At 48.3% G+C, this 25,696-nt stretch overlaps 1 protein-coding gene across 2 annotated transcripts in view; it reads left to right on the forward strand.

Annotated features, from left to right (window-relative positions):
- The window catches only part of LOC119457730 (rhotekin-2-like), a 163,970-nt gene that overhangs the window by 14,251 nt on the left and 124,023 nt on the right, over nt 1-25,696 (forward strand). Inside the window, exon 1 of one of the 2 annotated variants that reach the window (XM_037719389.2) lies at nt 8,221-8,436. The exons of the other annotated variant lie outside the window; for it this stretch is intronic. Within the exon in view, the coding sequence (XP_037575317.1) occupies nt 8,374-8,436 (63 nt within the window). The 5' untranslated portion in view covers nt 8,221-8,373. Of the gene's footprint in view, nt 1-8,220; nt 8,437-25,696 lie in introns of those variants that run through there. 2 annotated transcript variants of the gene reach the window in all.

The following is a 25,696-nucleotide window of genomic DNA, read 5'->3' on the forward strand; positions in this document are numbered from 1 at the left end:
GAAGCCATGATTGAAAATTTTCAAGAATTCCGTACTCTGGAAACATTGCGGTCGAGTGTACATCTTGGAACGAAAGCGCAAGGAAACGAAAATACGAAAAAAACAAACAAATGTGGACAAGACCCAGCGCTGTGTCCTGTCCACTCTTGCTTTCGTATTTCCCTTCATTACGGTGAATTCATTCTGACTCGCTCAGCTCACAGTTCCCGTAACAGAGACGTGGCGCTCACTTATTCATCTACAATGGATTCCTGGACAGAGGGGTTTTCCCCATAAAACGAAAGCGTACACGAGCTAACCCGAGAACATCCTGCCCTGTGGAGTAGCCGGGCAGAGGCTCCGGCAAACCTGTCTGCCTTTCCTCCTCTTAGTAAACTATCTCGCTCAACCTACGTGCACATGGTGCACAATATAGTATTACAGTCCCCAAAGGACAACACAGTGATCCCGTCTTAAATGTTTTGCGATGCGGTCGCCTTATGGTGCGCGTTTCGAATACAGCAGGAATCGTAGTAGCGTCACTGGAGCTTCGGTAACGGCAATATATTGCCGTTTACCGAAGCTCCAGTGACGCTACTTGTTTTCGTTCCAGAGGGATGCGTTGGGGCATTTTTTGTGCAGGGGACGTTGTCTCTTTGCCGGAAGCTGCTTACTGTGACCGAAAGTGCGTAGATAGCGTAGATGACACTCCCCCCCCCCCCCCCCCCCTTTTTTTTTTTTTTTCTTCTTGCGTTAACTGAAGGTTCTACAAAAAATACAGCAAGCCTTAGACCGCCCTGAACAGTTTACCGTAATAGGTTTTCTACGATCCTGTTTCGGTGTCGTTTGCCAGGAAGTGTATGTGTCATGACGTCATGACACAGAAGGTGGTCACGACTGTCACGTGGGAGCGGAACATCGTAACGTTTTGGCTCTGACTCGCTGGGTCGTCTGATATGCGGTTACATCGGGTCGTGCAACGAGCAGCGTAGCAGACGACCGAGCGACCGGAGTATATAGCAGGCCAGAGACAGCTCCTTTCGAGCTCTACAAAGATATCTCTCTGACCATGCGCAGCAGCCGTAGATACTCGTGCTTTTGTCCCACGACGAAGCCAGCTGCCTTCGATTGGCCGTCTGGCAGCTGCATGATCATGTCGTTGACGTGCGGGTTCGTCGCCAAGCAATATTGAAAAGCGAAACCTCTGGTGGACGCACGCAAACGCGGACCGTCACCTCGACCCTGACATGGGTCGCCAGATTATACGAACACCACCAGTTCATCGTCTCTGTTGTGTTGCCTGATGCACTTCGCAAACGTTTTTTTCTCGAGGTCTCCCGCAGACTTTCGTTTCACGGAAACTGCGTCATCGCGCGACATGGCTCAACAGAGGACGGCACACATATACTATGCGTATAACTTATCGGCGTATAGACGTATATATATATAGATGCGCCGGCGCTGTTCTATATGGAGTTGCGCAACGAAACAACAAACGCTACCTAGAGAATCCTCTCTGCAACAAATATATGCCGTCGAGCGCATCATTCCTTAAACAAACCGAATTGATTTCTTTGGCTCTTTCGCCCGTACCTCACTTTATCCGCTAAGGGCTCTCGCGCAATCCGGGGCGCGTTTGTCGCCGACTAGCTCTTTGAGACCCACGCGTCGCGAGAGGGCATAATTAAGTTTGGATACCGCTGTGGTCGGCATGCTGGCGCTGGGTAGCGTTTTTACGCCGCCTTATTGGCTTACACGGTGCGTTTATTCTCGAGATATGCGCCGAAATATACTCTTCTTCGTGGATTCAATGCCATGCGAGCCTGTTTGGGACTATTTTCACTGTTACTATGGCACTCAGCGGCCGCAGCTTCAGCGGTAACCTAGTTTGATTCAGAAACCAGTCTCTCTCTCTCTCTCTCTGTGTCTCTCTCTCTCTCTCTCTCTCTTTTTTTTTTCATACTCGTCTCAACTATAGGAGAGCTGCTGACTTTCTGGCGTGCAGTAAAATTCACCTTGTCACGCGTTTGCTTGTACAGAAAGAGTGCTTCTGAGCAGTACTGTCGTTACGTGCGTTTTCCATTGTGTACTCTTACGGTTGAATGAAGGAGCGAAGAAATAATCTGTTCACAGCTTGCACCTGCTTGCGCACTCTGCGAGGAAATTCATTCTATTTCGCGGCTATACAGTGGTCCGCAGGCTTTCCCTGTGTAGTGCACACGCATGCGAACACTGCTCGTCGCGCATGTACACTATATGGCTGTGTGCGTCTGTATTTCGGAACACGTTGATATGGAAGGCTTTATTCACATCAGTGTCGTGCTGCTCTGGTTTACGTGACTATAGGTGTAGTTACTTCTATGCAGTGTTACGCAATTTTGTAACATATCTACACGTCTTTTGTCTTTTCCTGCTTATCTACAGGTGACTTGCTTTCTTTTCGGCTGACCCCCCCTCCCCCCTTTCCTCCTCCTTCTGGAATGGAGTAGCCGGCGTCTTCCGTTGAATATGCCAGCCTCTCCACACTTCTTTCTTTTCTCTTGAAATAAATTTCTCTCTTTCGCTCTGTTTCTTGAGTGTCACATCAGTGATGAAAGTCTATGAAAGTTCATTTTAATACATATCTGGTAATTGTTGTTGTAGCTGCGACCTCAAATAATGGCTAACATGCACGAGGGTGATTGGTCACACTGGAGGTAATGAAAAAGCACACACAACAAAACAAGTAAAAAAAAAAAAGAAGAATGCAGAAGATGCGTAACATCAGAATTTTGATAAGAAACATTTTGAACACACCGCAGTCGGGCACTTTTAACAGCGTACCCTTCTTCACGCTTCAGTGCACTTATAGAGGGCTGTTATGATGGACCTGTGGCTGGTGTACCCCAAATGACACGCACCAAAGGTCATTGTATCCTTTATCTTTAACACTCGAGCCACACTTTCTCGTAGTCTCGCTTTCAAGAGCGACTAGACTTTTGAGATAGGTAAAGCTCTCTCTCTCTCTCTCTCTCTCTCTCTCTCTCAAAAGCGACGAGACCTTTGCGGTCGGTGAAGTACGTTGCTTTACACGTCAGCGGTGGCTCAGTTAGCTAAGGCGTTGCTCTGCTGAGCACGAGATCGCGGGATCGAATCGCGGCCGCGGTGGCCGCATTTCGATGGAGGCGAAATGCAAAAACGCCCGTGTGCTTGCGTTGTAGTGCACGTTAAAGAACCCCAGGTGGTCAAAATTAATCCGGAGCCCTCCACTACGGCGTGCCTCATAATCAGAACTGGTTTTGGCACGTAAAACTCCAGAAAGAAGTACGTTGCTTTTCGTGTCGCCTATCGGGCCTATCCACACTAACACGGCGACGGTGCTGCCACCTACAGGCCAATCTCGCGGCGAATAGATATTTTCAGAATTATCTGTGGGGCGTTATCACAGTGGCGCCATTTAGTTTGATTTCTTGAGAAGGAGGGGTTAACTTGCACGACAAATCTCAGTGTGAAACTAGCCAGTTAAAAAAAATACTGAGCAGTTCTTAATTATTTAGTAGTTTCAGTTACGGAAACGAAGTCAATCAGTGGCACGTTTTGGGAGTGCATATCCCGAAAGGGGTGCTGACATTAGGATCATTTTACTTCTTTTACGCCATAATTCTATCAGTAGTGGCGAAAAAAAAAAAAAAAACAACTGGTATATGCGGAACATTACCGATGAATTAAATTATGCTTACAAGGGCAGAAATTGGCAATACAATAAAAGGTTTTTTAGTCAGAACGCTGTCTCATATATTGGACAGTAGCGCGTGCGAAGCTGCTTCAACGTTCTACAGTTCGCCCAGTCGTGATGCGGAAGGCGGCGTAAGATATTACCGCAATTATTGGTCAGAGACCTGTACCCTTCGCAACTAGCTCGCAACTTTGAAAGAGTGACTAACTGTACATGCGCTTTATTATTTTTACTGCGCTGTCAGTACCAGAAAATGAGTCGAGCTGACAAGAACCGTATATGCAAGTTAAAATGAGTATCTATATTCTTATGAGTCCTTCAATTAAGACTTCTTCCTTGATACTGACTGGAGTAACTGTTGATTCGCTTGCTAGCCCACACACATTTGCGTATAGGGCTGCCCGTTCAATTTTGAGACGCTCCGAGGATACCTACATGTCACTGACATATACACCGTGTGACGAGCGAGCAGTTGGTGACACCTGCGCAGAATACTACGCCTCTCCGCTGGTGTCCGGATGCGATGGCGGAGCGTCAGCATCAACCGCGTGGCGGCTGCAGCCACTGTTGGGGACGACGCGGGAACACTTCCGGCCGCTGCGGGGCTTGTGCCGCGCGCTCGCGAGTGGGATTTGCATAGAATGCCGGCACGCGCAGTTGCACGAATTCGGACGCTGCATCGCTCCGCCACGAGTCACCCGCGTTCATGCCCTCCCCGTGAGGCCCTTTCCTGGCCGGTTTACTGTCGTTTACGCCTGCCGTGGCGGCTGAGCCGCCCCGCTGTTCATAGCGTGAGCTATCGCGGGTTTATTTCCTGGCGGGCATACGACGAAGGTGCGAAAACACCGAACGCGGGGAACCTCGGTTGCGGCGCTCTTCGCATGCCCATGCGTCCGCTTTAACGCAAGAAGCCGGCGTTTTGGGACTTCTGGAATGAGCTGGAAATTTGCGAGTTTTGGCAACCCTGTGTCGCGGTGTCATCGTCCCCGCCTGTGTCCGACCGCGACTCAGCCGCGAGCCTTTTGCATTCGCGTGACATGCAGCGTGTGGCGGAGTTTCGCCCCGTGGACATCCGGGAACAATAATAAACGCGTCTGCCGTCGAGCGCTACCCCGCGTGCCCGAGGGCCGGCGATTGACGCGCCGTTTTCTGTGTCACGTCGGCCGCAAGGACGCCCGAGAGCGCGTTTCAGTCGGCCGACAAGGAATGCCGCCGCCACTGTTCTTGCACCCCTTCCCTGTGCGCAAACCTTGGACGTATACCAAGCGGTGGCTATAGCGTCGTTGTCACGAGGTGGGGGGCGATTGCTTCCAACAGCAACGCGAGTTGTCAAAAATGTGAAGGGCTGTTGGGGCAGAGATCGGCGGGAATGTGACGTTGCGGCGATTACGCTAATTTGCTTTCTGTGCATGTACAATGGGGCCCAGAGGTTTGGGTGCTCGTGTCGCCTTCAATCGTCCCTGGTTATTCGCTTCAGCTGTTCTACGGTGTCACTGCCCGGAGCTAGGCGAAGGTGTCCGAACAATAAGTTATTTTCTTGTTTCAAGTGGTCCTTGGTCTCTTCCATCGGTTAAGTTGGTAAAAAACAACAGGTACCATTGGTTCCTAGGTCGTGCGCTCGACATCTTCCACTAGTTACCGCGTTTCGATCCTGAAAAATTACAGCGATGACCGTGGATGATGTTTGCGGATCCGAGGAGCCCTCTATGTCTCTGCCCCTTTCCTTCAAAAGGGTAAAATAAGGTTTCCACCACTACCACCACCAAGAAGCCTCAACTTGTACCTCTTTGCTTCGTGCATCTTCGTGACCAATTTGGTATATATTTTTATTGTCATGTATGCAGAGGAAATGTGGATAGCGCTCCTTATATACATAAAGTTAGAAACGTAGCTTTGGGCTACGAGGGTACACAATTCTTCAGTTCTTCCCTCCGTTTTCCAACGCCCATCGGCAGTCGAAACGGCAGCGTGTTCCTGTGCCGTCGACGTCTATTCCTGAACCTTTCTTTGCGGCGTCCGCGCATCCTAGCAGTGCAGTTGTAACTGAGTGTTCTGCGACGCGCATGCATGCGCACACGTGTACGAACGCGCGCGCGTGCCACAATACACACGGGAGTAAAACTGAGAGAACAAGGAAAAATCGGCCGACTGAGAGCGATTCCCCCCGGCTTTGTACTGATTTACTGATACGCCAGCCGGCTTCCACAACGGTCACCGCCACCGGATGATGATTACCCTATATAGAGGCAGTGGTACCTACCTACACAGGAGGATTGGCCGAAAGACAGGTGCATTTCATTATTAATAATAATAATAATAATAATAATAATAATAATAATAATAATAATAATAATAATAATAATAATAATAATAATAATAATAATAATAAAAGCAAAGCAGTAAGAGTAGAGAGATCTTGTGATTGAGCGGTCCAGCTTGAGCGAATAATAACAAAAAAGTCTAAAAGGAAAACAGGAGCGAAGACTTAAAAAAAAAAAAAAAAACATTGACAAGGTGGTATTCTCGACAGAATTTCTCCATAGCGATGCATATACCCCTGTGAGAGTGGCCCATCACGGAAGCCCCGAAAGAGAGCCGATTAATCAGAGAAGATCTCAATGGTAGCTATAGGCCATGCAGTCGCAAATGTATTTGCAAAATGTAGAGATAGCTAGGCCAGATCGGTGCATGTATTGAATTTAGGAATATGGTCTCGACAACGCAACCTCGTCAGCGTAACATCGAAATGACGCGTTTTATACGATTTCCTGCTCCAAAGGAAAATAGTAAGTGCTGGAATTCAGTAGATGTAGGACATGATTTCGTCTCCTAAGAGTGTACTACAAAGTCTGACTAAATTTATGTAACCCGTCGTCTGAAGGAGAGAAAACACATGTCCAGCAAGGAAGCCAACAATCCGCCACCTCATACCTTTATGGCCAGGCATACTCGTACCGCGCGTAAGTCACCGGGCGCAGTAAGAGTGGAGCACAGCGATAGCGCATGTGCGATTATTACCGCGGCTGAGACGGAAGATTGTAGTCCGCGTAAGGCATTGTAGTCAAGTATATGAGCCGATCAGAAAAAAAAAAAAAAAACCCAATCCAGGGACGACATGAAAGGATTTGTCATTTTCTTCACACTGAGAAGCGTGTTTCCAGGAGCAACTTGTCTCTGACACACACAACATCGTGTTCGTCCGCTGCAGTATGGTTTGCTGTGGCCTCTAAAGTATACGTGCACAGACGCCACCGCTCTCATTGGCTGCCTGACGCACAAAGCTCGCACAAAAGCTCCAAAGCTGCAGTGGTTGGTGCGTCCGGTTCCCAAGTGCACGTTGGCGCAGGGGCATGAGTTCGAGTGGCAGCTGTGGGCAAAGCTTTGTTTTTCCTCGCCGTGTGGCGAGGTTGAAGCCGTGGTCGCCTGACGACAACGGCGTAACAGAAATAGCCAACAGACGCAGCAAATCCAATTTCTATGGAAGCGCAGAAATCGTTTTGCTCGTCAACAACTGCGCCGAGTTTGATGACGTTTGCTGCATTTAAAAGAAAAAGTTAAAATCTAGTGACTGTAGGAAGCAGGATTTTTAATTTAGGCCGTCAATTTTCTAATAAAACTGCTCGCAATTGCAAAATTAAAAAAAGAAAAAGTGCCATGTTTTAAACTCAGTAATAAATCACGTTATCACGAATTCGTAAACTGCAGCTATTAAGACATTTAAAGTGAACAAAGTGTATGTATTATGCATCGCTCTCAGTGTATACCACTCATTTGTAAGTAATACTTTTGCAAAACTCTCGTAAGCATTATAACACGTTCACGTAAGCTGTAAGCTTGCATATCAAATCTGTCCGCTTTAGATGCTCTAATACAGATGCAGTTTATACAGAACTGCGCCATCTATTTTCGGTGCCGAGTGGCGGATTTGTGAGCCTCATGCTTAATTTTTTTTTTTGTTAACTTACCGATTTTTGGCAATTCTTGTAAAAAGTGTACGGTCCTAAATCAAAATTCAGCGTTCTACAGTTGCTAGGAATGAGAATTCTCTCTCAAATGCAACAAATTTCATTCAAATCGGTCCGCCGGTTGTCTCATGAGAGCATTTCTGCATTTTACCTGTACTTGAATAGGGAAATCGGGGTTTGCCCCGAGCTAAAGCTTCCTTTTAACTGTTATACTGTAGCAGTATTTAAACGAAAAAAAAAATAATAAAACAGGAGGAGGAGAGCGGATCTTTTAACGGGAAAACTTGGGGCACAGCATTGTGGAGGACGACACCTTAGAGCGTACGGCGGGTCCAGTAACCTCCGTGGTTTTTATCGAGTGAGCTTGACGCCGGCATCCGAGAAGGCGCGCGCCCGGACCGGTGAAAGCGAGGGCGCTCGTTGCCGCTTGAGTGGAGAGAGCTGCCGGATGACGGCGATCGGCATGCGGCCGACCTGATTATCCCGTGGGAAGGAAAAAAAAAAAAAAAAAAAAGAAAGAAAAGAAAAAAAAAAGCGCGCAGAAAAACAACAAAGAAACAAAAAAAGCGACCAGCGGGAGAAGGGGCGAAGCGGCGGCGGCGGCGGAGCAGCGAGCGTTGTTTGCGTCGCGATCCGAGCGCGCCGCTCCGACGTTTTCGCTTCTCCGCTCTCGGCGTGTGCGCGCACGAGTTTGCCGCCGACGGGGGAACCACCATGCAGCGCTACATCTACGCCCTGGTGGACCGCGGGGTGCTCTTCTGCTACATCCCCACCGAGGTGAGCGACTGATCGGCGCCACCCACGATTATACATGGTGGCTGGCGCCGGTTGCTCTCTCTCTGTATATAGACCATCTATATCCGCATCTTCGGTGTTGGTGCCGGTGTCGCGCGGAAACCACGTTTGGTGAACGCTATTGCCGTTCAAGTTGCCGAGCTATACGTTCCGGGGGACGAAATGAAAAGTCGCCGCTGTGCGCACAGTACCAGTATTACACACCCACCGCGCCACTTCTTTTTTTTCTTTTTGCCTGTAAACCATTCCACAAACTAACACGTGATGCTGAGGGCAGGCTAGTTGGTTTATGATTTAAGCTTAAGAATAGCGCAAGAAATACGGAAAGGACAGGACAGGTGCTGTCCTGTCCTGTCCTTCTCGTCCATTTTTTCTTCCCCCGCCGTTCTTAAGCTTGAACATATATATCACACTTGAGCTATGTCGACGCAAGCAGCTATAGCTTTTGTGGAATTCAACGGCGAGCTGGGACACCCCGTGTGGCGACCACGCTGAAATCGCTGCCTTGTTCTCGCGGAACGTCTTGGCGCACTGTCCACGAGTGCGTGGCAAGTGCGCTCAGCGGTGACCCTCGCAGGTTCTTTATGCGGGGTCAAGTATAGGCGTTGTCGCTACTCGCGACATCTATAGACGATGACATTCTTTGCGCTATAGTGCCCGGAGTTTGCGAACCGCGCGTACACGCCAACCCGTGCGCATTAAAATTCGTAAAATCCCGTGGCCGTGACACCGAGGTGGGGAGGTGGTTTAGGAAGCATTCTCATGCGGCTTGCCCCTGAGCACACGCCTTTTGAGAGATGCATGCGTATACTTTATTAACGATGCTCTGTCGGCGCAGCACACAAGCACCAGCGAAACTTGAAACAGCAAAGCCTTTAACAAGCAACACAGTTTTTAGATAATAGTGAATTTTTAGCAACACTGCTGTTGCCGATTTCGCTTTCTGCAGGAACTTGTCTGTATAAACTTGCTCGAAGCAAATACCCCTCTTACGTTGTTTCAGCAACACAAGACTCGAGACCGACGAGCGAAACTTTTTCGCGAACAGAATTTATTTTTCGTGAAACTTCGCGCGCCATTCGTAAAATCGTAAAACAAGCCCAAATTCATAGACCTTACGACACATTCGAGAGAGTTGGCAGGTATGCAGCTGGTACGCCTCCGTCCCGAGTTGGCCTAAGCGCCAGTATTATGACGTGTGACGTTTTTATACAAGATGACGCAGTTGATAATGCCAGCCGATCTTACGCAGGCTTCACCGCATGGATACGAAGCAACTTCCTATTCCTTACAAAAATGTACGTTCAGTTCCAATTGACTGCGTATCAAGTTCATTTTGAATCTATAGAAAATGAATGCAACGTCAATTTCTAATGAATACGCTCGATAGAGATTTAGTCGACTAAAGTTAAGAAAGCGTCAGTTGACTCACACTCGCTACGCATTTATTTGACCAAAGTTGAGAAAGCGCCAATTGAATCACACTTGATACACATTTACTTGACTATATTTAAGAAAGTGTCAATTGAATCAGTCGATACACGTTTAATTAACTATAGTTATGACAGCGTCAGTTGAGCCGCACTCGATACAAATTTAATTCACCAGTTATTGAATCTCAAAATGTGCAAATTGAAAGGCATTCGATTTGCTAGTCGTTAATCTAAATGCATTCATTATAGTGAGGTTTTATATTAACATGATGATGTGCTGTTGATTTGCCTATTATATTACTATAGACATCCAGGCGTGCTGTCGATATTTGTTGTTTAAATGCGTAGAACAGAGATGCCCGCTAACTGGCAGGACATTGTAGGTCGAAACACCATGGATATATAAGTCGGTTGAAAGGTCTTGGGTGGGGGTAGCGTAGATTACAGTGCTTGTTGACTTGGTTGTATCGAAGAAATTTTAATCCAGTTGTGTCGGCAAAGATAGGCTGACAACTGCACACTGTTTTGTCTTGTAAAAACTGGCAATAATAATAATAACAAAAAATTTTCGATCCATTCTGCGTAGAGGTTGGCTCTTTTGTTTGTGTAAGATAGGGGGGGGGGGGGGGGTTGTATGTAAAAGTGTTATTGTGACCCGGGCCGGCTCATAATGTGAATCTGAAGAAGGAAAAAAAAAAAAAAAACGATGCCGAGTTATTATTATTATTTATTATTATTATTTAGCTCGGGTTTTACGCGACATTAAGCAAATTACTCCAGTTAATGTCAAACATACTGGACATCGCCGTTTTTGCCTAAATAGAGCAAGTGGTACTCTTTTTTTTTTCTTTTTTTTTTAGAGAGAGGCTAGCCTACAAACTGCATTTGACTGAATCAATAGGCATTCAATTGACATACAAAAATATATTTTCAATAAAACATGGTGGCGGCTGGCCAATGTGTTTATGAAACTCCGTAAGACATTTTAATAAAAAAAAAATCAATTTACAGATGGTGCTCAGCCTTGGAGAGGCTGAGCACCGTCTACAGCACCGAATACAGCCTTTGGAGAGAAATCAACAGAAGTTGAATTAATACTGTAGAAAAAATGTTAAGTGTAGTTGACAGTAATGCTGCTCGACGAAGCAGTTTGGGGCCCAACTTGACACTGCGGTCCCCTTCTGTGGCATCAGTTCTCGAGTACCAGGAACCCCGCTCTTGCTCGCAGCTACGTAGCTGTCTGTCATTTGTATCGTCTGTACGAAAAATAACAAAGAGATCGGTATATAAGCTTGCCAAACCGCGCGTCGGCCTTTACTACGGCTGACACTTCCGTGCGCATTTTCTTTTTTATAATATTGCGCACGTCGTTATTGACTTAGTTTTGCCTGCGCTGAAAAGCAGCGGGTCGCGCTCCGCGAGCACCGTCATTAAGTCGTCGCTCCGCGACCAGATGTATCGGCGCTTCGAAGCCCGGCCGACTTATTTTCGTAGCCATGGGAGCTGAACACTAATTATAGCGAGCTCCCAATTGTGTGAATCTCTGAAAGCCCGTCATGCCGTTCTGTCGAGGGACCGCTTTTGTCTGCCTTCAAGTTTGGCAGCAGTCGACCAACTTCAGCGCTGACGGGAAACGGCGCCCATCAAAAAGGGCCGCGCTGAATGACAAGTGAGCGGCAACCGCTATTTTCTGAGCGGCAATGTATTTTTCAAACTCCAAAGCTTATACGCTTCGCAGCTGCTAGTGGCAATTATTTTTACTTGCTATACGGCGGCTATTGAATTGATACCTACAGCGTATCATATCAAACGCTGCGTATCAACCGTTAAAAGTTCACGAAGTGCGAATTTCGTGAAAAAAAAAAAGCTAATTTCTTCTGCTTTCGGGCATGTTATTGCCTCTCCAATTAATCAATGGAACACTGTTGATCGCGCATATACTATAGCAGGCTGCAACTTTTAAATCCAGACTGTGTGCCCATGCGGAGCGGAAAGTGGCTTTTCTTTTTTCTTTTTTTTTTTCTTCCCCTTCCCCCCCCCCCCTCCCCCGCACACACACACATGTACCCCGTACATTTTTGATGCCAACGGTATCTCTAAATTCGGTGCAATTAATGGCATGCCGCCGCACCTGATAACTGAGAATGCAAGTGAATCCAGTAGGTGCGGTTGGTTACCTGCCTCGTGATGACACTGTGTTAATCGCGTTTTCCTTGTATATATACTGTATATGTTACTTGGGAGCATACAGACGCTACTTCCCAACGAACGGCGCAGTAATTTTGCTATAGAATGGGGTGCGTCGCTAGCTATATACGTATATATGCGTTCTCGAAATTACTGGATAGATGGCCCCGCATTTTCGTTAAAAAAAAAAAAAAAAAAAAAAACAGACCTGCAGTTCTAGAGACACAATGACTGCTTTGTCAGAACACGTGTGGCCGCTTCTGTGCGACGATTCGCGGACACGAGCAAAATTTCGGGTCGTAGGATTTTTTTTATGCTTCGGTAATTCCAGGAGAGGCTGGGCCTTTGTCAGGTGTTGCAAAATACATTTAGCCCAAACTCCCTCGGTCTGCAGTGTATACTGTGAACCGAAATAAAATGTTTGTTGTTGTAAACAAGCAAACGTAAAGAGAGGAGCGCGTGACGACCGCTCGGTTCGTACCGTGATGATACCATACTATAGCATTTTATTTGCTGCGAATAAAAGATGCCCCTTCGGGGCAAATTGACAGAAGCCCGCAGCCCTCTCAGTACATGCAATGCAATCGGCTTTAGCAGCATGCGCGAAAGTAACGCTCTAGCAAATATCGAAACACATGTCAGCTATAGATCGAAAAATAAAGCTGGAAGGCGATCCGACCTATAGTTTACGTCGTTTAAAGACAATGTATTCCTAAGCGAGTTTGGGCTGAGAATGCATGGGCGAAGTCACTGCGCACGGCACTCTATCGCGTCACCCCTCGCGTGAGAGGGAGTAGAGTCGGACTGCTTAAATATTATTCTTTACTGCACTAACTTCGGGATCGGCCCACGAAAGAGGCTAGAGACATACATTCCCGATACGGAAAAGTGGGGTTAACTCTCCAAGAAAGGCATAGTCACAAATCAATCAATCAGTCCTTTATTTATCGTGCCCAGGAACAACCGTGAGGTCTAGGTGCTGGCGCACGTATACATAGAAAAAGAAATACAACAGGGGAATATCAGTAAAAAAAAAAACAATGAATAAAAAATAACAATCTTGAAAAGAAAAGTGTACATACATGTAACCGCAGGCGCGAAATGCATACATAATAAAAAGGAGGAGAAGGTAAGTTGAACGCTATGTGAAACTGAGACACAACAACGGAAAGCTGAGAGCAGAACAAAGACAGAGAGTTGTGAAAAATATCAAGGTCATGAAAGTGGGCGTTATACTAAGACTCTGTATTCTGCGGATGGTTGAGTGTTGGTGGTGACAGGCAGCAACATGGAAAGGTCTGTGTTCTCTGGCGATCTTTCGCGGAACAGGAAACTTGATACAACTGAGGAGTTCGGGGCACATGAGGATACCGTGAAGGAGTTTGAAAAGGAACAGCAGGTCAGCGCGATTACGTCGGCAGCGAAGTAAGGGCAATGGCAATAATCCAACAGTGCTAGAGCAAGGCCCAGAGTCCGTGTTAGCAAAGCGGTTATGATATATGCTTAGAAACTTTTTCTGGACCCGATCTATAGATATCTATAATGTCAATAAATAATAATAATAATAATAATAATAATAATAATAATAATAATAATAATAATAATAATAATAATAATAAAACAATGCTTAGATTGACGCAAGACTCACGTGTATTGAAGGATGTAAAAAGAACGTGAGGATTCGTTGCTACTCAAATGGGGATGAAGTATTTACATCGAGAAAAAGAAGCTATATATAGTTTTGTTGTGTAGTTGTTAAATATCAATTCCAGTTATATTGATTCATTCAAAAGTGTAGGCAGTGCATTTAACAAGTTTTCTTTGAGGTAATTCGTTTTCGCAGTAAACCAGCTTCATATTTCCATTATGTCGGCCGTTGGCACAAGACGTCACGTTGTGTTCAAGCATAGCAAAGTCGCTCAAGAAAGTGCGATTTTCTGTGAATTCTATTTTGAATGCTATAGTCAGTTTATACTGGTATTTATTTCAAATATTGCTATATTGCATCTGCCTGTGGGAATAGGTCAGATGTATGATAGTCGTATAAAACATTAAACAGTGTTTTTTTTTTTACTTTTTTTGAAGAACAAACATTTTATGCGTGTTTGTGAATGTCGTGTTATACGTACCCCTCACTAAAAGGCAGTAATAGAGGTATACATTGCTCAGCGATTGAAACGCGATACTCCGACCGCATGGCGGCCCTCGCTTTTTGCGCCACCGGTGAGCACTGGGTGATCGCTGAGGGGTCGAATGCAGTCACAATGCATCATAAAGGCTCTCGCTTTCATGTGATACAAGTATGCGTCAGCTCGGAGTCTCCAGCGCCCACCGGTGGCGAAAAAGCGCCGGCAGCCAGGCGCTTCGAGTATCGCGTTTCAATCGCCGATCACTGTACGAGCAGAAGGGGTAAATATAAATACGAGATTTGTACTCGGAATGGGGAGTAATGAGTTACACCGACGTGTCGTGTCAACGGCTTGGCTCATAGGTGTTTCCCACCGCATTTAGATGGATGCGCCGAATGCAAAAACGCTTGCGTACCGCGATTTGGGTGCATACGTTGAAGGACTTGAACCGGTCAGAACTACCTAATCCGGAGTGCGGGGTTGCCCCCGCATTGCTCCGGGACGTTAAACCAGATCATTCATCTCGAGAATTTGGCGTTACGTAAGCACGAGAGTGGTGACGCCCTAGCAGCCGAGTCCGGGAAAGTGCGGGCGCTGCTTCGATGGCCGACAGTCATATATGTCACAGCTTAGGAGCTGCGCTTACATACTTCTGTTGTCGGAAAAGCGAACTGTGGCAATACTTGGGCAATTTGATTGAAGTCACTTCTTGTGACTTTTTAGACCGCGGAAAGTAGGTATGCGAGCGTTAGCCGGATTGCTTTTCTTTTTTTTTTCCCTGCCTCGAATGAAAAATGCGATGGCCCAGGGGTGGAGATGCGCCGCAGTGCGTCCGAAGAGGAAACCGGCGAGTTCTGCTCTGAATACTTCGACCGGCTTCTGAGTGCGCGCTTTTTGTCCCAGAACTACGGGCGCTTTTTCGCGTCGTTTCTGTGCCACACGGACGCCACGCAGTAAGAGCCCGGAGAAGACGGCGGTCTACGTCCGAACGCTGTGACAAGCCGCAGTGAACCTTCGTGTGTCGTCGCAAGCGTGCGAAGGCCGCTACGCCTCCGTGTCACTTTCCCATCTCGCTGACCGTGACTGTTCGCTGTGTTTGAACGCGAAGGTGCTAACATTCCTTTTTTTTTTTTTTCTTTTACTTACACGCGCCCTCATCCGGGCGAGGCCGACTGCTTTTCCGCTCTAGCGACACTGTACATGCCGAAGCGGCAAGATGGGGACAACCTGTTTCGGGACAAAGCTTCGTTCTTTGAATGACAACTGCAGAGAGCCCTTCGGCTTGACTGCTTGCACCCCTGTGTTGTAGAAGGTCACAGTCGGCATAAATGCAGATAAAAAAAGAGTGCAGCAGGCAGCCCTATTTGAAGCGCGTATCACACTTGGCCTTCCCTATCGTTACCTCTTTTCCGACACGCAAGCGTTGAAAATGACCTTATTGCGAGTCATTACGGCGAAGGAGGAGTTCTCACCCAGCCTATTATACGCTGCTGTATCAATGCATTTTCTTTTTTCCAAGTTCATGACTGGCCACCTTAAACTGTCGACGATGAAGGGGTCACTCCCGATAAGGTTGACTGGTTGCCCTCGATCAGAGATGCATGTTTAGTTCACAATAGTGACAAATCCCTTTCTTTCCTCAAAAATGGAAGCCGAGTGGCTTTCATGTTAGTCGAGGAAACGCAAGTATTCTCTGCATCACTGTAATCGTGCAACGCTTCAGAAGCTGCAGAACGCAAACATCTGCGTGCTGAGATTTCGTCATTGTGGGGAGTTCCGCTGCGGTGTTTCTCATAGTCTTGTTGTTTGTGGCTTTTGGACCTTAAAAATAAAGAAAGAAAGAAAGAAAGAGTCGATCGCTGAGCTGTCGTCAGAATGCTAATCAAGGATTCCCTCGAATCAACCCTGGTATATTAGCGAAGCGAGTCGGTTTTTGCGCGGACAAGTGTCTTCCCACACTCGACTAACCGCTAGTCTACTATCGGCGTGCGTTTTGCATCGTCACCCTCTGACTGATGCCGACGACGTGGGTGCGGATGCGTACATACGGTGCGGACGAGTGCAGTGTGCTTGCTAACCATCCTTCCTCCCCCATCTCACTTCGCGCGGCTTTGGCGGGCGTGCGACGTGCCGTGAGTGTCAACAGCCGCCCCGGCTACGAGGCCGAGTTTGCTGCGAGGTCTTGTAACACCGCTGCGAGTCATAACGCGATCAAGACGAAGCTCCCATCCTAGGTCGTTCCCTCCGGCGCCCACCTCGTAAAGCAACCGCGGCGCGCTTCGCTGCCGACGGGGTTTGCAATGTGAATGCGGGGCGCTGTCAGTTCGCCTGTCGTAGCAGCGTTTTGCTTTTCGAACCGACGGCTACGTAGCACCAGCAAAGACTGTCATGCGCATCGGCTGCACGTTTGGTCGGCGGCCAGATACGCTCCAAGGTGAATACAGCTGGTAGTGAAGCTTCTATAGAAGCCCATACGTTCTAAACATGGCGGTTCCTCGGCCGGTGGTTTCTGTGTGAGGAGGCAGGCCTTCTGGTGGAAGAAAAAAATAATGTGACGCCATATTGGTTAAAAACGCCCACAAGGAAGAGCAACATGTGATTTGAAAAGTAAGTATCCCAAGCCTAAAACAACGTAGTCACTCAACTGCTGCAGTCACTCATATGTCCAGGACTCATAGTCCTGCTAATTAAATGAACATGTCTCGAGTACTAGCCGGCTTCAATTCCGGAAATGCATGTGCACTAAGATAATATCTGAAAATGTGAATTGGGGAAATTTAATCGATATGAGATGATCTAAGTTATTGGCGACTATCGCACCGTTTCTCATTTCCGCCACTATTTCTCGGCCAGCAAAAATTTTCAATTGGTCTCGAATCTCCTATGTTTAATGTTCGGGTACACATATTGTTGCTGAAATTTCCGTAAACAATTCCCGTTGGAACGATGTGGCTAGCAATTTTACATTTTACATCCGACATGCTTGACAACGCGCATATTTCATGATATTGTGCGTATTTGGCATTGCTTGAATAAGCATTTTCAAAGTTTATTTATTTATTTATTTATTTATTTATTTATTTATTTATTTATTTATTTATTTATTTATTTATTTATTTATTTATTTATTTATGTGTTTGTTTGTTTGTTTGTTTGTTTGTTTATTCAACCCGTGACTGTGTAATCAGATAACTGACGTAGCGTTTTATCGGGCTTTCGTAGAAGGAGGCGACAACCCGATAGAAAACTTTCAAAGGTGTAAAGAACTTAATGGTTCTTATATATATGTTGTACGCTCGTCAGCTTGGCGCCCATTTCGAAGTCTCAAAATCCGCACGACACTTTTGTATTCGTGACCCCTGACTTGCTAAACAGACTACCGGTTACGTACGCTATCGCTGCAAAAAGTCGGCGACAACGCACCCCGGTTAACCTTTGCAATCTTCGACGAATATGGTTTCGATTGCGAAGTGGTCGTTGAGGAGTTCGATCCGACGCTCCAGGCCGCAGGCAGTGGATTGGGCGGCTCGGAGAAGACGCGTCCGATTCCCAGTCTGTGAATGCATCCGGAGCACCGCGTGAGTGGGTGTCGACGGCAGCATTCAGAAGGTGAGCACTGCGTGTGCTATTGTGCCCAGCGAGGCATGGCCGCCGGCTCGAGAAATGGAACATATACGCTGCCCACAGTCCCGCTTTTGCGATGCGTTATTCGTGTTTTCACTGTCATTTTACTTGTTTGCTACGCTTTTTTCCGTTATAAATGCGTTATAAATGCTAGTTCCGTTATAAATGCTAGTCTGGCCGCACCTGACCGCAGGACGGAGCCCTCACACTAGTTAGGAGTCGATTATGGAAACTATCGCGCTATTAAAAAAAAATAATAATAATAATAGCTGGCACGTGATGAATGATAGCGGCACAATATGAGAGCGTTAATTAAACGAAAAGTCGGACCTCGTTGCAAGCAGTCACGCCCGTGTGAGCTGCGTTCTCACTGATGCCAAGGTCGCGAAGGGGTTCAGTTTCTAACCACCGCCCGTATTATCGTCGAACGGCGTTGAGCTCTACGCGGCTGTGCCAGGGAGTTCCTGCACTCTCCGAGATCCGTCAGCGGTATTGATAAATAAGAGATTGTTAAAGTGACCGAAATTTCCCGACGTTTCTGTGATATCGTGAAACAGTCGCTCAAACAAAAACAAGTGATGTGCGAATCGGACATAAATCTATGCATGCTTTCGCGCATTTGTTTCAGAAATTATTTTCGCCCTTTTCTCTGAAACACTGTTTTTTTTTTTTTCCCCTTTTCCCTTCGTCAACCGATCGTTCAATTTCTAGATACCTGCGCATTCTACGCAGCATGCATCAGCCAGAACAGTGGCGTTTTTAATTTTGGGGCTTGTTATTTCGTTACAAAAGGCAAAAAGAAAGAAAGAAAGAAAAGAAAAAGGGTGTATGAGAGGGTAGGGGGGCTGTCCGGGCGAAGGAACAAAACATATTGGCCAACGTGAGCGCCTTATTGCCCTGCTCTTTCCGCTTCCTGTCGTAGCTTTTTTTTTTTTTTTTTCTCGCTCTCTCTTTCTATCTCGTTAATATGCCAGCAGGACGTGGGACAGGACTCTGCTCCGTTTCCAATGTAATGCGTCGGGCACTTTCTATTGGCGGGATTCACCTATATCTGCGTCCGTGTGAACTCGCCTATTTGTGCCATGCATTGCGTCGTTTTACTGTTCAATATATGGACATCCTTGAGGCTCCAGCAGGGTTGTTAAGTTTGACTTGTAGGTAACTTCGCACGGAATCCAAAGAAAACGCTTGCAAGCGCTAGTATTTTCCCATCACGCGTGGCTTCTGGATCACGAACGAGGGCGTAGCGTGGGGCTGCTGCAATAAATGAACCTCTTCGCTCCGTAGAAGTAAGCTCTATAGAACACGGCATAGAAGGCCCCTTTAGAACGCGCCCCTTCCCAGCTGCTTTCTTCTGAAAGTAATAATAAACAACCGCAAAACTGCAGTGGTTGCGCAATCGAGCTCGAGGCGGCGTTCGTGTGCCGGGAAGAAAAGGCCCCACGTCGGTCGTGGCACTGCGACACCTTTGTCCCCGAGGAAGAAGAGGCGCGTCCTCCTGTTCGAGGGCAGACGTGCACTGCAGCCCACGGCCGCGGCGAGCATCACGTCACCACCCCCCGCTGGGGGGGCTTGGCGCATCGGGGCAGCGCACGCGATGCGCACGCCGACGACGACGCTGCGCGGCTGGCTGCGGCTTCGCACCGAGAAAAGGCGGTTGCGTGGCGCGGGTCGCGAAGGTCGCAGGGAGGTGGCTGCCGGTGCGTCACTTCTACATTTCGCGGCGGAGCTCCGGCGAACTCTGTATCACAAGTCACGCTGTGTGGGCGCTTCCCTTTATCTCCTCTTTCTTTTTTGGTTCATCATCCGCGATTACTGCCACGGTTTTTTTTCGCGGAACGCGGTCGATAGCCCAAACTGGATTACCCCCCAGACACGCGCCGGTTCCTTTTCACCTACCTGTGGCACGTGCATGGAACACACCGCTTGCGTAATTCCTGCTAGCTGCGCCCCGAGCTATGCGCGTGTCCCCATATACGGTCCTGCCTCTCTCCTTTTGCAACGATCGTTCTTCCGTTAGCTGGCCACGAGCAGGGAAAAAAAGAAAAGTACATCGCCACATTGCGAGTGTATGAACATGGTGGCAGTTTTTCCTTCGGATAATTTCATTTCTTTTTCTTTATTTCCTTTCCAAAAGTTTGCCCAACGGCATTAGGAAATGACGGTCTTTTTTTGGACACCGGGTACCCACGTTTCATCGTTTTACGAACACCGCGAAAAGCGCGGGGGACAAAAAGAAAAAGAAAGCAGAAATTTATTTACGGTGCCTTGATATGTACGTACATGTATAGTATACTGGCATACTTCCTTGTAACGTGTGGGAAGAATCAGTAGAGTTGAGCTGGGCCGGTATTTTGAAGCGATGCCTTTCCAATGCTAATGCCTCTTCGCCCTTTTCGCGCTTGGTCAGTGGTCAGAGCGACGGTCCGCTCACGTTATCAACGGGATCAACCGGCCGTGAGCGGTGGATGATAAGACTAGTATAGAATAAGGCATAAGGCATCGCTACAAAATACCGGCCCTGTTCTATTTTCGAGCTAGCTGACGAAGAAGCCTACAGTCGGTGCAGCCAACCTGTATATCTTTTTGACGTTTTCTCGTCTGGTGTTTTCGTTGAAATGTTTCCATTTATAATGAGGCTTAAGCTTTTCTGGGCTATTAGAAAGAAAAAAATTGGTGGATGTGGATGTTTTCCGGTCCTTCGCCTCCTAAAAGCAGAGCTTGATTGATTGACACATTAATATATATATATATATATATATATATATATATATAAATGAAAATATGACATATTTTGTTTTGTGTTGATGCAAAGTGCACGATGCAGAGTACTTTGTCTTGCTGGAAGGGCACATTGGCCGGGCATATCGAGTGCTTCGATTCACGAAATGATCCTCTCCATTTTGGAGGCTATTTCTCTCCAAAAAGCAGTGAAACACCTGACTTCTCTAGGTAGGAAGCCAATGGTCGAAACTGCCGTGTTTCCTTGGCACCAGTGACCGCACGTCCTACCTACTGTGCACGCGTAGTCGCCGCTCTTTGCAATCAATGTAACGGTGTTGAACATTGCAACCGCCCGACTGGTCGCAGGTGCATTTGCCCGAGACCGACACGTTACCACCACGAGCGTGTTTGCATGTGCGTCGCAGCCGCACTCCTGACGATTGCGCCGCATCCTCATCGCATCGCAGTCGCCCCCGACGTGACGTGTGTATACAGCTGTGAACTGCAAATTTTTGTACGATGCGCGGCCCTCTTGACGTTTATAATGATTTCACCAGTAGTGGGAATGGCGCAGCATCTTGTGGCCCCGTGCTAACGCGAGTGTATCCGTGCGGCAGCTATAAGTATAGCAGGCTCGATAAGTTGACATATATGTGTGCGCTTTATTTCTTCCCTTTCATCCACTCGACGACGTGTGGCAGCGACCTTGCGGCGCTCGTAAATGCATGAGCGCCCCATTCTGCGTCGTCACTTCGCTGCATTCCGAGTCTATAGCAGCGCGTATGCGATGGAAGACTCTGCGTGTTGTTGCAGTACGCGGTCGACCGATTTAAAATCTGATGAGCTGTCAGCGTAGGGAGGCGGGGGCAACAATAGCTGGCGCTCTGGATGCCAAGGCCGACCGAGACGCTTTCTTTTATTTCTTTTTTTCCTCCCGCTGGCAACTAGAGCGTCGGTATTTCGGTTCTCGCCCGGCAACGCTGCTTTTGACTGCCGCGGCTTTTCGCCGCTCGAATGGGGTCCGCTCGCCGTCGCGCCATGGTTGAATGAAAAAGTAAAACGAGAAAGGAAAAAAAAAAAAAAAGGGCGAGAAGTGCAGACGGCGGGAAAGTCGACAAAGCAAGACAGTGGCGCGCGGGCGCCTAAATTACCCAGAATAGCCACCGCCGTGCTCGTGCAAGCAGCGCGCGCTCCGTGACTGCGGATCAAGGTGCCTCCGTTCGGGCAACATGCGTGGCGCGGTGGTCGCCGCCGCCGACTGCTGAGCGGAGGCGCCGCAGGGATCATCGCACCGAGTCCGAACACTTCGCGGCCGGCTGTCTGCACGGAAACATTCTGGAGGAGGTAATGGCGGTCGACCAGATAACTTTTCGTCAAGTGCGCGGAGGGGGATGAGCGCGGGCGATGTGTGGCAACCGTGGCGTCGTCACAGACTCAGTTACGATATGACGCCAACATGCAGGCTGCATCGAGAAGCGGTGCTGTCGAGTGTCTCCTGCCACGTGACTCGGAGCAAGATGCCCGCACCTGTGCGCAAAATCGACCCTCTACGGGCGTCTGTACATCAAGCCCATCCATGCCGCATTCCGCCGACATGATTGCCGAAGGCGCGTCGATGGAAGTGCCGAAGTCAGAGCGATCACAAAATGCTGTCTTCGACGCTCACAACGTTCGGTTGGACGGCCACCGATTCGCGACCATCTAGCAGCGCTGCTTCAGACTTTGGCCGCGGTTTTGCGTGGGCTCGGAATGGTCCGGTAGTCCTCATTACACTCGACACGCAGGCCGGCGCACACGGGGAGGCTTGGACAGAGAGCCGCGCGCGTAATCAAGTAAACGGAACAAATATTTTGACGCCACTCATTTCGGTCTACATGACCATTTTGAAATGTAGAAATACGTAACTAGATTTTTACGAGGATTCCCTCCAACTTTCAAATACATATATTGTTAACATGTGTTACAAACATGAATGTTTGTAACTAGACACCGACGGTGAGAATGCTGCTACGTTTGCTCCAATCCGCTACATTCTGTTAAAGCTACTACATCTATGCTAAATATGGAAGTACTCCAAGACGAGCCACGCCGCGCAATCTGGTAGGCGAAGAGGAGGGGTCACTGAGTCAATCCAATCCAGTGCGCGCTCGCGCATGTTCGTGGTCCGCCATTATAGGAAACTATGGGCCATATTCGTGGGTTGGGCGTAGTCTAGGAAGATGTCGAGCCTAGTTGTGCCCGCTCGGCCCATTCCGAGTGTTGGCATGCCTCGCATTTGTACTGACTGGTGAGAGAGATGTTCATCAACCGACGAGGCGCACTCCACGCGTTTGGCACGGCGGCTGTGCCTTGTCACTCATGCAAACTGAAACTTACCCCCTTGGATGTTATTAGCTGATTTGATGTGTTGCGTTTTATCTGTGTGCGCTCGTAACGCAGCGGATTTGTAGCTCGGTCATTTTACAATAGCTATAAACGACATTAGCCCTAAAATAAAGTTGCTCGAACAGCCATCCTGAGTACCATGTGAATGTATGGCTGCGAGTTTTTTTGTGCCTTTTTGTGGCTTACATTACCGCTTGGGGGCGGGCGGTATTTTCTGTTTTGACCGTGCAGGTTGACTCAGTGCAGCCGCGTGATTATCTTCCTCGATAATAGTTGCAATGATGTGCGCTGGTACTCTGGAACCATTTTTGATCCGCATGAATAATGTCCGGCCGATAACCATTCACAATCATCATTGTTGACTGCTACAAAATCTGATTCAAAACGCTCTTGGCCATTCCCAGCAGTGTTTTTTCAAAAGTTAATTAATGGAAGTCGAGAAATTGCTGAATAAATTGCTTTGGTTTTTCTTTGCAATGATGTCCGCCTGGACAGATAATTCATCCGGGGTGACGTAATTCAAGTAAATTTTGTAGGATTTTCTTTTCTTTTTTTTTTGCAAGCGTTCGTATAGTAAAAAAAAAAAAAACACACTGTATAAGCTACGCTTACATGAACCCGATAAAGTCGGATCGAATCAGCTTGTCGGAACGAGCTGCGTGTAAGAGATGCGTGTAAACGCGACCCGCCGCGGTATGGCTCTTGCTGAGCTCGAGTTCGCGGGTTCCATCCCGACCGCGGGGCCGCATTTCGATGGGGGACAAACGCTCTTTTGCTTAGATCCAAGGTGGTCGAAATTAACCACCCGCCGCGGTGGCTCAGTTACTAAGGCATTGCGCTGCTGAGCACGAGGTCGCGGGATCGAATCCCGGCCGCGGCGGCCGCATTTCGATGGAGGCGAAATGCAAAAACGCCCGTGTGCTTGCGTTGTATAGTGCACGTTAAAGAACCCCAGGTGGTCAAAATTAATCCGGAACCCTCCACTACGGCGTGCCTCATAATCAGAACTGGTTTTGGCACGTAAAACCCCAGAAAGAAGAAGGTCGAAATTAACCTGAAGTCTCCCACTACGGCGTGCTTCATAATCAGATCGTGGTTCCTTCCTGTAAAATCTCAGAATTTGAATTAAAATTTTAATGTAAACGTGGTCGGGTCAGGTTGGGCTTAGCTCGACTTCTGACTCGACCCGGCCGCTTAGAGTTCATGTAAGCGAAGCTGCGAATAGCGAAGTCAGGCTGTTTGCGAGAAGAAGAAAACTTGTCAGGGCTGTATCGAGCAACGACGGCAAAAGGACAATTTACTCGTATCCCCGCGACGCTCGTTCAGGTGCCAAATATCGCATTGTCGCTACCGAACGAATGAAAATAATAGACGCGTGGTTACCTCCCATACGTGCGCCGTCAGCTTGAGGCTGTGAAAAAAAAAAAAAAAAAAAACACGAAACGGCTTCGGTCGCTCGGAAACGAGAACTGTCTGCGTAATTACTTACTATATACCGGATTCATTACACAGCCAGAGTGGCCTCTATAATGCACCGACGACGTCGAACGAGCGCGCCTCGGCGAAGCGGGGCACCCTCGTTACCCGAGGGGACGCAGTCGTGTGGGTAAGAATAAAAGGGAGCGTTAGTGTAATTGGAAGTCGGCCTCCTATTCGGATGGCGACGGACTCTGTCGCGACCGGCGAGGCGCGCACCCATGCCCCTTCGTCCAACATGACACAAACGATGACGCCGGGCCTATAGCTGGTTTTGCTCAGACAAACCCGTTGCGACCTCAGCGATGGGCCGATGTCGAGATACTGAAGGGGTTGCAGTGCGGGGCCGTATACTGTTTCTTCGGTGCCACCCGCCCTTTCCGCTTCGATGATTGTCGGCGGCCATTCACGCAACATATGGACGGCACTGATAGCCTCGGGGGTCGTGTACCGGCACGACCAGTGCGTGCTGCATTGTCTCGCGGAATTCTCCGCGGCGATCCATCTGCATGCCGAGTTTCCCGCGGCAGCAGGGAATGCGGCTGGGTCGTTAGCGCGTTGCACTCAATGTAAGCCTCAATGCCTAACCTCCGCCTCTTCAAGGACCTCGGAAATGCGCGCTCTAGATTTGTCATTCTCTTACCGCTGAACGCTTACAGTCTTATGGCAAGAAACAATTAACAGTCGGAGTTTTCATCGTGATCGCCAAATACAGAACTATCAAATTGGCTTTAAACCTGGGGCAGATACTCTCGGGTCGTACCCTGAGGGGCGGGACGTTGTACACAGTACATTTACAATCGTCATTTAAACCTTTGTCAGCCGTTGCGTAATCGCGACGCCCCTTTTTCTCATCGACCTCGGCTGGCCACCTTATACAGCGGACAAGCGCGGTAGTACGGCGCTGTTGCTTCGGCGACGGGGTCGGCGCGGTGTGCACTGCATTGATCCGTCCGGTGTTGCAATGCGACGCGGCGTGCTCGTCTCGCGCGCCCGTTTCGCGGTTCGCTGCGTTCGGCGCGTTGGGCTGGCGCTGCTGCGCGCGTGTACCTGCGCATCGGTGTCGACCTTGCTGACGCGCTGTGCCGCTTTTCGTGAGCGTTGGACGAGCTTTCGTGTGTTACGCGTGCGCGGTTGTGGTCGCGATGCGCGTCATCACCATATAGTCACGAGAGTGCTGCAGCGCGAGGGTCGGCTTACGACGAGCTTAACGTCCACGCTATCGCTCGCTCCAGTCATGCGCAGCGGTTACCTTAACTCTGCGCTGCTGGCAGTGCTAATCAC

Source organism: Dermacentor silvarum, chromosome 1, assembly GCF_013339745.2.
Source record: "Dermacentor silvarum isolate Dsil-2018 chromosome 1, BIME_Dsil_1.4, whole genome shotgun sequence".
Lineage (NCBI taxonomy): Eukaryota > Metazoa > Arthropoda > Arachnida > Ixodida > Ixodidae > Dermacentor > Dermacentor silvarum.